The sequence below is a fragment of the Xenopus laevis genome, chromosome 1S (assembly GCF_017654675.1).
Source record: "Xenopus laevis strain J_2021 chromosome 1S, Xenopus_laevis_v10.1, whole genome shotgun sequence".
Lineage (NCBI taxonomy): Eukaryota > Metazoa > Chordata > Amphibia > Anura > Pipidae > Xenopus > Xenopus laevis.
Window position 1 is genome coordinate 148,655,347 of NC_054372.1, and position 15,779 is coordinate 148,671,125.

A 15,779-nucleotide genomic window follows, 5' to 3' on the forward strand; every position below is an offset into this window, starting at 1 on the left:
ACCAAAGTAGATGCTAATTTGACTTTCAGAAATGGTAATAAATAAAGCCACAAAAAACAACACCCTATGCTACTAGGTTATTTGTTTCCATCCTTTTGTTAGGGGACTTTAATACATGACTAAAGGTGGCCATACACAATGTCGCCAAACGAGCGGAGCTCTCCCCGATATGCCCACATTGAAGTGGGTAATATCGGGCTGATCCAATCATTGGCCCTAGGAAAGATGCGGCAGCGATCCGACAGGATTTTTTAACCTGCCCGATCGGCATCTAGCCGACTTTCGAACAGATATCGATCGACGACGCCGTCGGATGGCCCCACACTCGGCCGATAAGCTGACGACTTGGTCTGTTGGCAGCTTTTCTCGGCCCGTGTATGGGGGTCTTAAGGCTCATACAGGGTCGGACTGGCCCGGTGGGAGACCGGGAAAAAACCCGGTGGACCCGACCCATCATGGGCCCCCACCGGGCCAGACCAATCGTGGTATTTTTAAAAAATAAAAAAAAAGCCAGAGCCCCACGCCGTCTGCGCATGTGCGCCAGCACGGAACAGTAGGAAGGCAGCGCACGGAGCAGCAAGGGGGGCGGGGGGCCCTGGACAGCAGTCCCGGTGGGCCCCGGGCCCCCCAGTCTGACACTGGGCTCATAGGTGACTTTAGGAGAAAGAATGATAATAAATAAAATATAAAGATTGATTCTGAAGGCAATGCAAAAAATCGTGGTATGTATTACAAATACAGGCATGGGAGTCGTTATCTGCAAACCCATTATCCAGAAAGTTCCAAATTACGGAAAGGCTGTTTCTCATATACTCCATTATAATCAAATAATCCAAATTTTTTAAAATTATTTCCTTTTTCTCTTTAATAATAAAACAGTACCTTGTACTTGATCCCAACTAAGATATAATTAATCCTTATTGGATCAAAACCAGCCTATTGGGTTTATTTAATATTTACATGATCTTCTTATGAAGATCCAATTTATGAAGATCCAAATTACAGAAAGATCCCTTATCCGGGAAAACACCAGGTTCCAAGCATTTTGGATAACAGGTCCCATACCTGTACATATGACTGGACTAAAGATCCAGTAACAAACAGAAATTAAAATTCCCAATTCCCAGTTTGAGTAACTTATTCTCTATTTTCAATATCTGGCAGAATTCTAGAAATAGTGATATTTTTAGCTACAAATAAAGGAAAATATGGGATCATTTCAACTACTTCATGTTTCAAGATTCCAAATTCACAGATAATGGCCCTGCATAATGGGCTCCTGCTTCCAAAACACAAAGGATGAACACTAGTTGTACACTAGTAATCGAATAATCTGCAAGGATCAAACACAGAGCAGTTTAATATGCTATTTTGCCTGTTTAGCTCAAGAAATAACAAAACAAAGTATGTCTTGCACAAGCCCTGTGCACTCATGCTGGACAAGGGGGCATACTGCTTCTTTAGAGTTATAATTGATCATTGCCACATGTCACTGTGCTCTGTTTCAAAGCACAGGAACCTGTGACTGCCCCAAGAATGATGTACAGGCAAATATGCAAGTTAATAAGCAGAGGACAGAGGTGGCCTGCACCCACCAACCCTGAACAATCTGCTAAGTGTAGAGAACAGTTAAATCCTTGGGCAGTGCCCTCTATATGAACAGTTAGGACACGCTCTTGCACTTCTACCTGGGGCCATAGTTAATGAGCCCTATAATGTCCATTGAAAAAAGGAAGGGGGGGGGATTGGTCGATGCCCATTCCATGAAGCCTTATTTTAATAACTAATTTATTCTTTGCTAATGCCATGTAAATATCTGTGCTCATCTGCAATGATACAGGGTCAAGGATCTGTCCAGTCTAACAAATACTCACTTGCTGCATACAAAGCAATTTTATCATTTTCCTTGTGTTTGAGGAGATTTTCTGCATAGTTCAGGCGACTCCCTTTAAACCACTCTGGTACATCTGCGATTCCTTTCGATCTATCAATTACCTGCAGAATACAATGACCAAAAAAATTACCAATAAAAATATGGAACCCCACAATTATCGATGGCTCTATAAAATGTTGCACACTATATGCTTATATAATTAGATTCATCCTAACATTGAACTAGTAGGTTTGCTAGATTAATATAAACGTGTGCAGTGCAGTGACTGCTAAATGAACCATTCTAAAGAGCATCCTGTGCCATAAATCAGGGCAGCTAGAAAATGTTAATGCATGGTTTTGATTTTGTTATGTTACATATATACTATTGGGGTAGACCATTTTGGTTAGGCATAGGCTGAAAAGAGGGAGTTACCAATAAATGATATATATCAAATTACAATTAGGTCACAATAGCTTCTTGCATCAATTCACTTTTTTACACAATTTAAAACCTGTTACGGAGTGTCCTGTAAAAATTTAGTTGTTGTCCAAAATATTCCTGGAATGGTTAAATATCTAATAGTTCACTACTTTCCTATATTTGTAAACTTGTTATGAATTTAGAAGGGTCCTGCCCAAGGAACCTACCACCAAATGGTTCATGAACTGAAAACTTCCAATAACCACTCCCCGGGTGTTTCCAATCAGGAATCACTTGCCCTTGTAGAAAAATGAACAGATGAATAATGTACCTCATTGTATGTTTTAGAGTGCACAATTCCACTGAAGTCCCAAAACTCTGCCCAAAATTCCGGATAAAACTCCACAGACCACTGGTACAGTTCATTGTAATTGGCTGTAATAAAAAAAAAAACACATATATATGGTTTATTTGTTGCGAACACTCTATTGCCAGTATTGTGTTTTCTTTTAAATAATACTTTTAATTTAATTGTTATTGTTCCTAAAAATGTGAGGTGCACAGGATACTGTGCATTTAATTTTGGTATGTAACTACAGAAACTATATTTGCCATCATCCGAGTAGTGACATGCACAATTCTGCACCTTTCTTTACCATAAATCAATATCAAGCTCTGATTAAGTAGCCTTTAGTTAACTCTGCATCCCAACATTCCGGGGAGGGTCGCTCACTCCATATGATTATTCTGAACTAGGGACACAAGCAAAAGTGCAGAGGCTAGTAAAGGATGCTGGGAGTTGTACCCAAATACTTGAGTCTAAATGTTTAGTCACCTGCTCTGTATCACAGATTCCAGAGGGTCCTTGCTTGAGATATCACCAAATAGAATAAACAAATAATGTCATTATCATGTTTTAATACTCATCCATTCGTTTTCGTAATACAAGGAGCAGATCAGTGCCGGGGAAAACACTAGGCCTTAAAGGAATTGTTCAGTGTTAAAATAAAAACTGGGTAAATAGGCTGTGCAAAATAAACAAAATGTTTTCAATATAGTTAGTTAGCCAAAAATATAATATATAAAGGCTGGAGTGACTGGATGTGTAACTTAATAGCCAGAACACTACTTCCTGCTTTTCAGCTCTCTTGGTTTCCACCAATTGGTTAGCAGGCAGTAACCAATCAGTGACTTGAGGGGGGCCACATGGGCCATAAATGTTGCTTTTGAATCTGAGCTGAATGCTAAGGATCAATTGCAAACTCACTGAACAATTATGTCCCATGTGCCCCCTTCAAGTCAATGACTAACTCAGATTTAGAGAGCTGAAAAGCAAGAAGTTGGGTTCTGGCTATTATGTTAGACATCCAGTCACTCCAGCCTTCTATTTACACCAGTTTTTATTTTTACACTGAACTGTTCCTTTAAACGTCATGGATGTTAAACAAACTAGGGCACATATTATAGGCCTTTTCATATTTACTTTAGAACTTCAGTCAACTATTTGCCTAGTAAAAGGTCAGCTTTAATATACAGCAACACATTGCTCATCAGCCACGCTGGATTTGCTGCGTGAAAGTAGGAAAATAAACAGGCGTGTCACTGTTCCTATTGGCAAGAGCCCAAACACTCTCTCCTCCTCGTACGTCCTGCAATGCCCTCTCATTTAATGTCTCGGCACTCCCTCCTGCTGGTACTTAGGACACAACGCAATCACCTTTCTAAGGACACATATTCCATTTTATAGCGATACTAGAAAGTCAGGTAGCACGGTTTATTGCAGGGCTGTGCAATAATAAAGATAGCATGTTATCTAGGCATACAACCATTTAATAGTGGTACAGTGCAATACAGAGGTGTCACTGAAACTGATGCTGGTGCACACTCACATCAGTTCAGTCCCTCAGAAAAATAAACTTTAACTTATTTATCCTGTCCAGGGTAGCCAGGAGTGAGAGGGAGGAAGTGCCTCCAATGATGCTTGTCAATGATGCTTTGCACTGGGAGGGAGATTGGGACTAAATTTCAACCAAATCCCAATGTATTGGGGATATCCCTTTGATACAAGTTCTAAAATGTAAAATTTATATAAGTGTAATAAAAGTTATCCTTTTAAATGGGTAGTTCACCTTTATATTAACTTTTAGAATGGTGTAGACACATTTTGCAATCAGCTGTCATTTTCTTATGGGTTTTCAGTAGGGTTGCCACCACACTCCATTAAAACCCAAACACATATGGAATCCACAGCCTGCATGGTTAATTAGCAATTCATTTAGATGTAGGCTGCAGACTGAACTGATTACGGGCTCTTACTGACGAGCGGTTGAAGCTGCGCTCCGTTTTTCTGCGTTCAGCCACAGGGGAGCGCAGGAATAGACGCATTAAGTTCTTTTCAATGGGGCTGTACTCACACAGGCGCGTTTAGGCGCCGAACGCAGGAAAAATGCAGCATGTTGCGTCTCAACCTGCGTTTGAGCCCTTATGTGCAGCCATGCATCTAAATAAAGTGCTAATTAGCCATGCAGGCTGTGGATTCCATATGTGTTTGTTTTAAAGGGGTGAGATGGCAACCCAAGTTTTCAGTTATTTAGCTTTTTGTTTAGCAGCTATCTGGTTTCTATGGTCTTATTTACGCTATTTACCAGGTAGTGGTTTGAATGAGAGATGGGAATATGAATTGGAGAGTGCCCCCCATTTAAAGGCTAAAGCTAGAAGGGGTTGAAATCAACCTGCTAAAGTCCGCAGGCTGATTTCAGCCCCTAACCCCTGCTCATACTTGCGAAATATCCGCTCGAAATGCAATGTCTTAAGTTTCTGCACCTCTGAGTGTGTTTTAGCCTAATAAGTGGAAATAACCTACACCGGAGATGAGGGGGTAGTTTTTGTTTCAGCTGAATTGGGCCATATGTTTTGAGCTCCTATTGTAAACACAGAGCAGATAAGAGTATTGTGATACTCCAGCCTACCATTGGCTGATAGGGTAGAATACCTGCTGATCACTGTATTACAGTGGCCATACACAGACAACTAAAAGCTGCTGACAGGCCGAATAATAATCAACCAAAAAGCAATCAGACGGGTTAAAAAAATCCAGTTGGGCCTGTATTAGCTCCTCGTCCTGACAGCTTAGACAGTGCTATGATCTGATCATTTGGCTTGAGGGCATAACGGAGCAAGATTCACTTGTTTTGTGACCTCACTAAATGAATAGCTCTTCACATGTTCAAATTGTAAAGAAAGTCATTAAGGTATATATTATTCTGCTCTTAGAATGCAGCCTGTCCCAAGCACTTACGAGATTTTAGTGCAAAGGTTTGTGAGCAGTAAGAGACTTTTAATAAAAGCGCTATTAGTGGTAACATTATCTTGTTACAGAAGGATAATCTTCCTACTTACTAAATGGCAGGCGTTATCTAATAGAGTTATTGGGAGTCTGTAATATTCAGCCACTGGAAGCTGAAGGGTAGCAAATGGGGGCAAAACAATATCTGTCAATGGTTAAAGGGGAGGTTCACCTCTCGGTTAACTTTTAGTATGTTATAGAGTGGCAAAATGTAAGCAACTTTTCAGTTGGTCTTCATTATTCATTTTTCATCGTCTTTGAATTAGTTGCCTTCTTCTTCCGACTATTTACACTACAGTTTTCAAATGAGGGGTCACTGACCCCATCTAAAACATATGCTCTATTAGCATACAAATGTATTGTCATGGTTACTTTTTATTAATCATATTTCTATTTGGCACTCGCCTATTCATATTCCAGTCTCTTATTCGAATCAGTGCATGGTTGCTATGGTTGTTTGGACCCTAGCAACGAGATTACTGAAACTGCAAACTGGAGAGCTGCTGAATAAAAAGCGAAATAACGCAAAAGCCACACATAATAAAAAATGAAAACCAATTGCAAATTGTCTCAGAATATCACTCCCTACATCACACTCAAAGGTGAACAACCCCTTTAAGACAAATTGCCGTTGCAAAGCAGATTGTTAAAGGGATACTGTCACAGGAAAACAATTTTTCTTTAAAAAAAAATGCCTCTGATCCAACAGACTTCTGTACTAAAATCAATTTTTCAAAAGAGCAAACTATTTTTTTCTATTTAATTTTGAAATCTGGCTTTATTGTCACCGTGCTGTTAGCTGTTTATTATCACAACAGATAGAACAGCCTCTTATGAATGAGATCTAATTACACAGGGGAAGTATAGGATGTTTTCACTCCAGCTGCAGCTGAAATACCTCTCCAGTCAGTGACAAGCGGAGCTGCACGTCAGCAGCAAATGACAAGCTCCTTCGTGGAGCAACAGAATGATGATTCAGTGGCTGCTCTCACTATTACCTACATACAGGGTGGGGTGGTTTAAGCACAATTACATTATTCTAAGAATAGTCACTAAGTAGGTCTGGCATGGCATATTATCAGCAACTGGAAACCTGCAGTCTATCATCTGTGACTGAACTGCAAATCCCAGCATGCCTAGCCAAGCTCTGGTTGCTTGTGGAATCTTTGAGCTGTACTTCTATGTATATCAGGAGGGCTGTAGAAATCAGTTATGTCATTATTCTTCAGACATGCTTCTACATGTTAGCCTTGCTCTCCCATGACCCACAGTGCTGGGCTGTGTCCTTGTTGTTGGTGACATTAGGGACTGCAGCTGTCACAGACACACAAGCTGAGAACCACTCTCACATTTCCAGCACATTGTTTTGCCAAATCAGAAACTATGCAGAACCAAAGTAAGAGAGGAGTTATCAGGGACAACTAACCTGCAGCACTTCCTGCTGTTGTTAAACTATAACTCCCAAACAGCTTTCCTTTGTCAGAAGGATGTAAAAAGTTTCAGTTCAACAATGGTTGGATGCCTAACATCCTGAAGTATATTCTAACATATCTAAACACTGTTGCACTATATTATAATATACCTAATTCATGTTATCTACATTCTTCCCATTCACCCCAAAGATCCAAAAGATGCTGGGTCCCTGGGCAAAAGCCCTTTATGCAATCTCCTAATTCTACTCCAGGGTTCTGCATCTGCCCTGCCCATACTCTGTTGCCTTACTGCAACCTGATATTCCCTAAGCTCCACTATATATGCTGCAACTCCCTCCATCACTGTTGGACTGGCTAGTGTAAGAACTCCTGTGTACATGTTCCCAACTGTGCTTGCCCACGTGTATAAAGGCACATAACAGTGCTGCAATCCCATCTGACACTGTGTATCCTTCCCTGGAGGCACCCGCATCCCTGTGCCACTCACCCAGGCGGAGCCCCAGATTCCTATTCACCCTGTTCCTGAACTGATCCATCTGGGTGATCTTCTTGGAGTCCGGGTACCACATTACTTTGGCCTCCATGATCTCCTCCATCAGCTCCCCCTTGTCAGACATGCTGAATGCGCGTGCTGGGTGTGTGTGAGCAGCCTCCTATCCCTTTACCAACCTCTACAACACACTGTTCTTTGCAGGCATCCAGTACGCGCTTATGTACACGCTTCCCTCTTACTGTATCCTTCCTCCGGCACAGGAGGAAAAATAGTGCCGAACTTTACGTACAACAGGCGGAGCCAACCTGCTCCTCACGCACCTGATACATCTTTTTATAGCAGATTGTCCTAAATAATATATAATATAACAAAAATACATATGAAAATCCATATGATAATGTACAGCTGTTTACAGGGCAGAGGATACTGAACCTCCTATTGACAATGATTTCGTTTTGTCCATGATTTTTAAAACTGCACAGAATTTAAGTGACATAAAGTGTTGTCCTTGAATTATAATTTGTATGGACAGCAAGAGAAATATGAGAGCAGTGCTCTTTAACAGTGGGAATTCTTTTGAAATAGTAGCAAGTGGTACTGGTCTATTGGTCCATTCAGCATCTCTTTTTAAAAGATTCTATACAGATAAATGGGTAGACCCAATGCCTCCCACGCCCCCTGGAAAAAGGCCAAGATACCACAGTGAAAAGCAGGGAGCAGGTCTGACCTGGGGCCCGCGAGGGCTAGTTTCCCCCTGGCTCAGTCAGACCCTAAACCCCAAGCCATTAATATTACTCTTTTCTCTAGTATTCTGGTTGGGTTTGCTGAATGGAGTGGTGTGAGTATGTATTTGCTGTGTGCTCTATGGGCTCAGTCACACATAGGGTTGCCACCTGGCCGGTAAAAATGATGGCTGATCACAATGTTATAAATAGGGAAAAAAGATAAATATATAGAAAGGCCGGTATTTTTTTTCCAGAAAAGGTGGCAACCCTAGTCACACAGTACCACCTTAAAATATTGGTCCCTTACCATCTTGATAGGGTGATTGTATAGTAGACAGGCCCGGATTTGCGGCAAGGCCGCATAGGCCCGGGCCTAGGGCGGCAAAAAATAGGGGTGGCATGCCGCCCAGCCGCATTATGGGGATGTTCGCGTCCCCATTCAACTACACCAGCTGCGCCGGCGTTTTTTCGCCGGCGCGCTGGGAAGGCGGGCGATAGGACCGCTGCGGCCGCCTGGTCGGACCGCGCGGCCTAGGGGCGGGCGGGGAAGAAATCCGGCCCTGATAGTAGAAGAAGAAGAAGGAGCAAAAGCAGGATCAGCAGCAGGACTTAATTCATGTTTAAAGGAGACATATAGGATAAATGAAAAAAAACCTAATTTTGTAAGCAATTATAAGTAATATATGGTGTTGCTTTTACATACTGCTAAAAATAGATATTATCTTTAAAAATCACCCCTTTATTGGAGCTCCCTATATGTTCACTGGTCCCTGTCTGTGTTTCAAATGAGGGGTGGACATGGTCCCTAATGGTCCCTGCCAAAAGCACAGTGGGTGGGGGACAGTCAATCACAGCCCTGCAGTCACATAAGTAAAGACAGGCTTCAGTTCCCTATCAGGTCCTGCTAGCACAATTCTTCTATATCTAAATGAGTACAACACATTTTTGGTACGTTCTTATTTTTTACACAAAACGTCTCTTTAAATGCACATTTGCAAGCAATGAAGTCCTGCTACTGAGACTTCTTTTGTTTCTACTGCTAATGTTGGACTGGGAGTCCAAGGCCCACCAGGCCTGCACCCCCACAGGCCCCCCGCCCCAGTCGTGAAGTCCTCCAAAATACCCTATTCCTTAACAAACCTCTCTCTCACAGTCTCATCACCTCTGTGCTGACCTTGTACTTCCATTGCAGCCACAATTGGAGGGAGGACAGTTGAAATGTCCATAGTTTGAGCCAGGGAGTGGGTCTGAGTCGGCAGGGCGAATTAGGTGTGGGGCCCAGTCTGACCCTGCCTACTGTTTTTTCTATATTACATTAATCCTTCTGGTGGTAGGGCTGAAGTAACTATGATTTTGGCTCTCAACTTGACCACAAATAAGGCTTGACTTATAAGGTCTGTAGTGTGTAATCAGCCTCCTGTCCAGGGCCGGAACTAGGGGCAGGCAGAAGAGGCAGCTGCCTCGGGCACAATGATTGGGGGTCGCTGGGAAGCTGCCTCATCTGCCTACCCCTAGACCACCTGGAACTCTGCTTGCGATATGCTCCCAGCACATGCGCACTCGAGTGGCCTTGCGGTTCATGCTCTAGCGGTGTTATCGCACATGCACACGCGAGTGGAATTAGTGCGAATGCGTGCCAGGAACGGCTTTACTACGCATGCGCACGTGATGGGGGGAAAGGAGGGGGCAAGCTGACTGGCTGACTTGAATAGGGCACCCGGCTTGCTTGGCCCGCCTCTGCTCCAGTCATTCAAGACAAAACAACCCCACCACCAAATATTTCCATAAAACCAGTAACCAAAAAAATCACTAAGAAAGTAAAATTGGTTTGGAAAAAAGGGGTGGTCACTCATGTTTATTTAAAATGTTATTTCAAATTTGACGAGTTCATACCTTAAAGGGGACCCGTCACCCAAAAAAAATATTCAAAATCCTATTTTATTACATTAGTCAAGCAAAATTAAATTTAATTACACTGTATAAATTATTTGAATCTTGCTTCCTTCAGTTTGGAATTTCAAAATTATAACTAGAGGGCAGCAGCCATTTTGTGGACACTGTTATTAAGGCAAGACTTGCATCATGTCAGAATCTTGTTTGTGCACCAGAATGCGGGACCCCACGTCCTTCCCCATGCCCTGGCTACACAATTAAATGGTAAAGAGAACAGGGGAATATGTTGAGAGCAGTGACATCTAGGAAGTGCTGAATGGAAAGTGAAAGTAATTGTCTGCCCCGCCTCTATGCCCATGGCATAGAGGAGTGGCAGACAATATTTGATTGACAGCTGAGATTTTTAAATGAGTTTACAACAGCTATGAATGCTTTAATCAAAAATAGAAATTGGATTTCATGTTTAATTTGAAAAGGACTTTTCTTATACAGATTTTTGTGTCTGGGTGACAGGTCCACTTTAATAATCCTAGAAAAACTTAGGGAGTAAGGGATGAAGGGAGAAAAACAACTTATATCTCTCTGATTGTAGCTCTCTGATTCTGATTGTAGCTTTGCCAATAAAAGAATAATGCAGTGAGGAGTTTTATTCTGAGATTGCCACTGGTACTTCAACTCATATGGAACTCATATAGATCTATAACCACAAGATGGGAGATAAATAAAACCTTGATATATTTTTATACATCCAGCATACCTCAATGGGGCCAATACTAGCAGCAGACACAATATTTGAGCCCAAGATTCATCTTTCTATATCTGACATGTGTACCACAATGATCCTGCCTCTTTCATCAACAGTGATGATCAAACTTAAAGCATTTAGTGTCATGTAACTGCAGAATTCCACTTAAATGCATTGGGAAAGATGAATTCTGCAAAAACATTAACAATGCCCTACTTTGTTAAAGAACCACATTTCTCCTATGTTGATGTAGAAGGCAATGGGTGCTTAGTTATAACATCTGCATTTTTTTTTTCTCTGCTGCAGCAGACCAAGTTTTGTTATGGCAAAAACAGACCAATGGCAAAATTGTAGTGTGGATTTACCAAAAATGTCATCAGTTGCAAAACTGCTCACAGGAAGAAAGGTCAAGGGAACACATTATTAGCAGACAATTGTTCCTTCAACATATTTGGAAAACATTTCTAAATTAATGACCTATGGTGGGTTTTGCAAAACTCAGCATTCAGCTTGCTTCATTGCATCTGATGAACAGAATCCCATTATCAAAATGAAATGAAAGACTTCCATTGTCAGAGCTGCCTTTACTAGTGTTAGGGCTCTGGAGCAAAACCAGCATTCAATTAGTTTTATAGACTAGTTCTACATAGCCCAGTGATCCTCAACCAGTGGCTCATGAGCAACATGCTGCTCACCAACCCCTTGGATGTTGCTCCCAATTGCCTCAAAGCAGGTGATTATTTTTAAATTCCTGACTAGAAGGTAAGTTTTGGTTGCATAAAAACCAGATGTACTGCCAAACAGAGCCTCATGTAGGCTGTCAGTCCACATAGGGACTACCAAATAGGCAATCACAGCCCTTATGTGGCACCCCAGTAACTTTTTCATGCTTGTGTTGCTCCCCAACTCTTTTTACATTGGAATGTGGCTCTTGGTTTAAAAAGGTTGGGGACCTCTGATCTAACCTTTGGCCCTTCAGCATCTGCTGGGATTATAGCACTGACTTTCTGCACAATGGGTAAAATCAGTTTTTATAATCAAGAAGATGTCACCTTCTTTCATTACCATGGTCATTTTGTTCTACTTCCAGCCTATGACTGCTGTTCTGCAGGGGACCCAGTATGTATTCTTTCTGGGCATCGAGTACTTTTGTGAAGCTGGACCCCATAAAGGTTGTTCTGACTCCTTATGGCCCCTTTTAAGGTAGGCAATGATATAAAACATATTTCCAGTATAATTTCATTTTAATTATCTGCCACTTGAATTCTGCCTGTCTTTCGGCCCACATTGGATGCACAGTGATGTTGCAATAAAACTTGCTAATTGACGTAACTGGTTGCGCTGGTCCATCTTGAACTTTTATATATAATTAATTGACCAAGCACCCAAAAAGTGGATAACGTGGACAGGTACCTACGGAATCATATATATATATATATATTGAACAAAACAGATTAACCCAGCACACCTATTATATAGCTTTTAGGAAAAAACAAATTGAAAGGAAAATGTCTGTATTTAGTAAAAAGAGACACTTTTAGTTACATCGTTTGTACAAAGTATACATAAGCTGATGCGCCCCACCAAGGCAGTGTCCATGCAAACTGGAAAATGAGGTTCAATGTTGATAAATGCAAGGTTATGCACATTGGCAAAAATGCCAAGTTTCCTTAAATGAGAAGGATCTAAGGTGTTTTTGTAGATAACAAGTTGTCTAATTCCGGGCAGTGTCATTCTGTGGCTACTAAAGCAAATAAAGTTCTGTCTTGCATAAAAAAAGGGCATTAACTCAAGGGATGAAAACATAATTATGCCTCTTTATAGGTCCCTGGTAAGGCCTCATCTGGAGTATGCAGTGCAGTTTTGGACTCAAGTCCTTCAGAGGGATATAAATGAGCTGGAGAGAGTGCAGAGACTAAGTGCAACTAAATTGGTTAGAAGGATGGAAGACTTAAATTATGAGGGTAGACTGTCAAGGTTGGGGTTGTTTTCTTTGGAAAAAAGGTGCATGCGAGGGGACATGATTACACTCAGAGCCGGAACTAGGGGTAGGCAGAGTAGGCACGTGCCTAGGGCGCAAAGCTGGGGGGGCGCCAGGCATGTACCTGCTCTGACGCCTACCCCATTGTCCGGTCCTGTCTTTTGCCGACTGCCACGGATAATTTCCCCTATAAAATATACAAAATCAAAGAATGCAGGTATGGTCTTTCTCCTCCCAAAGACAATACTCTTTTCAATTATTTAGGACTGATGCATGGACACTGCCTTGGTGGGGCGCAGCTTATGTATTATGTAACTAAAAGTGTCTATTTTTACTAAATACAGACATTTTCCTTTCAATCTGATTTTTCCTAAAAGCTTTATAATAGGAGTGCTGAGTGAGGAGGAAGGGGTACGCCCCCGAAATGTTGTAACCTTTTGGCTTGACATTAAATACGGGTATTAACCCTTAAGCAGAAAACGTGTGCTGGTCTGAGTAGTGGAGGTACAATATGATTTTCTATTACCGCACACCTACTTCCACTTTACTGCGTAGTGGTGCTGGTCCTCCGTTGACCTTGCCAGGTCTCCTTACCGCTTTGTAGTTTTGAAAAACGGTCCACACACACCAATATTGCAGTCGGGGATTGTGCCCCTTTTATTAATGCCACCAACAATCAACGTTTCGGGGGGAACACAGCCTCCCTTCTTCAGGATAAATTCACAAAGTGCACAGTGCTATATTTTTATACCCTTAGCTCCTCCCATCTCATCTGTGTAACATCTCATTAGTGCCATTTATGCAATTAACTCATTAAGTTCATTCAAGTCCAATGCATATCAGTATAAATCATGTTTTAAATAATGTTGTAAATAAACATATATTTCTTCAATTAATAAAAAACATTTTTTACTCACTGCCCCTGGTTGCGTTTACTTTAGCTCAAATATTTGGAATATCTTAACACCTCTCATGTGTAACTGGGCTATCATGAAACTTCATCTGTAAAGGGAAAAGGGTGATTGTATAAATTATTAAATAGTGTATAAATATCTAAAACCTACAAAACCACATATATTACAAAAAGCATGTCAAGTTAAAATCTTCATTGAGGCCTTTAGGCGAAAGTGTTTTCAGACGCCAGATCCAATAAGCTTCTCTCCTCAATAATGATTTTTTAAAATCAACACCTGCATTTTTATATATAACTTCTAAAAACCTGCCATCTTATTTGGGAGACATTATGTTTCGCATTGTAGAAGTGTCTGGCCAATAGGGTTTCTCTTTTGTATTTCTCTTTACTTTTTTTATCCTTAGTGTCAGTAGTTGTCCTGAGTAGTGGAGGTCCCATCCTCCTATGCCCCAAGCACCGTGCACGATATTGAGAGACGAGGTGTTCACCTGCAACCTTTTGCTATATTAATTTGTTTTGTTCAATATATAATACAAGCCACACACCCATGCACCCAACTGGTTTTAATTGCAACATGGGGATAAGCTGCATTCTATGATTTTATATATACCTTCCTGAGGACGGCCCGAGTTATGGCGCCGAAACGTCGAGAATAAAATACAAGTTTTTTTCACTTAAAAGCCCTTGGAGTGCGGTCTGTTTTTGATACTTTATATATATATTTATATATACAATCTCAATCAAACGCTTGCACTCCGAACCAGTCTTCTTAGTGGAGTGCGGGTCTTAACCATGGAGTGCGGGTCCTCTTGAACTGTATATATATATATATATATATATATATATATATATATATATATATATATATATATATATATATATATATATATATATATATATATATATATAGAGTCAATGGAGGAGCCGGCACTCTCGTCAAACGGTTCAACATCGCCTGGGTGCAGTGTCCAAAATTATTGAAGTATTCATCACACAAAGAAGGTCCGCACTCTCAGGACTTAAATTGAAATAAAAATGTTTTATTGGCAAAACGACTAACGTTTCGGCCTCTCCGAGGCCTTTCTCAAAGTGACATAGGCTATACAAAAATGCATTATATACCTATGATGGCGGGAGAAAGAACTTAATTGGCTAACGTCATCATCATCACTATGCGTCAAATTGTTAAATGACATAAAGCATTTCTATGTAATTATTAAACAAAACAAATCAAACAAATACACATTTATGTTAAAACCCCTTGTTAGGCGAACCACACAGTTAAAATTAAAATCATGTATTTTGTAACTCTCTGTGATACACAGTCTAAAATGTTACTTATGTTACAAATATCAACATTTGAGTAAAGATCAAAGGTCTGTTTCAGGAACCACTCAATAGCGATAACTAAATTGCAATCTATCTTTACTTAGATGCAGGTGTAGTGGATTAGATATACCTAGGCGGTCTAATTTTCATTGTATAGATATAAGCGATATATTATCTAATGTGACATGCCTATTAATTTAGCCGTTAACCCGTCAGTGTTAGGCCGAGAATAGCTTGTAAACCCTCATTGTTAGAATCCCAAAAAGCCCGAAAAAATAAGTGTACTACTAAAAGAAAAGAGGATATTATTTGCAAATCAAAATGTTTCCCTGTTAGTGTCAATTAATGCCAATTATTGCGTAAGGTGATGAAGTAAGTGAAATATACAAATAAAGAGTATCGAGCCTGTCTAAAAATCTACCTAAACAATCCCCAAAACAATCTATGTGCTAAACAAGTCCCAATATTAATATAAAACATATAATAAATAAATAATAATAGAAATAATATATATAATTAGAGTACAAATCAGAAAAAGCAAAAAAACAGAAAAATTAAAAAATTAAAAAAAACCCAAAGTCAATCGAGTGATGTATAGAAAGTCAATGTTCCAAGAAAAGTATGC

General features: G+C 40.5%; 1 protein-coding gene across 1 annotated transcript in view; it reads right to left on the reverse strand.

The window, feature by feature from the left end:
* Window positions 1–7,763, reverse strand: part of aacs.S (acetoacetyl-CoA synthetase S homeolog) — a 42,589-nt gene extending 34,826 nt beyond the window's left edge. The window contains exons 1-3 of the mRNA XM_018244183.2: window positions 7,563–7,763; window positions 2,628–2,731; window positions 1,875–1,995 (exon numbers count right to left, since the gene is read on the reverse strand). Of these exons, the coding sequence (XP_018099672.1) occupies window positions 1,875–1,995; window positions 2,628–2,731; window positions 7,563–7,692 (355 nt within the window). The 5' untranslated portion in view covers window positions 7,693–7,763. The remainder of the gene's footprint in view (window positions 1–1,874; window positions 1,996–2,627; window positions 2,732–7,562) is intronic.
* Between the last annotated feature and the right edge of the window lie 8,016 nt (window positions 7,764–15,779).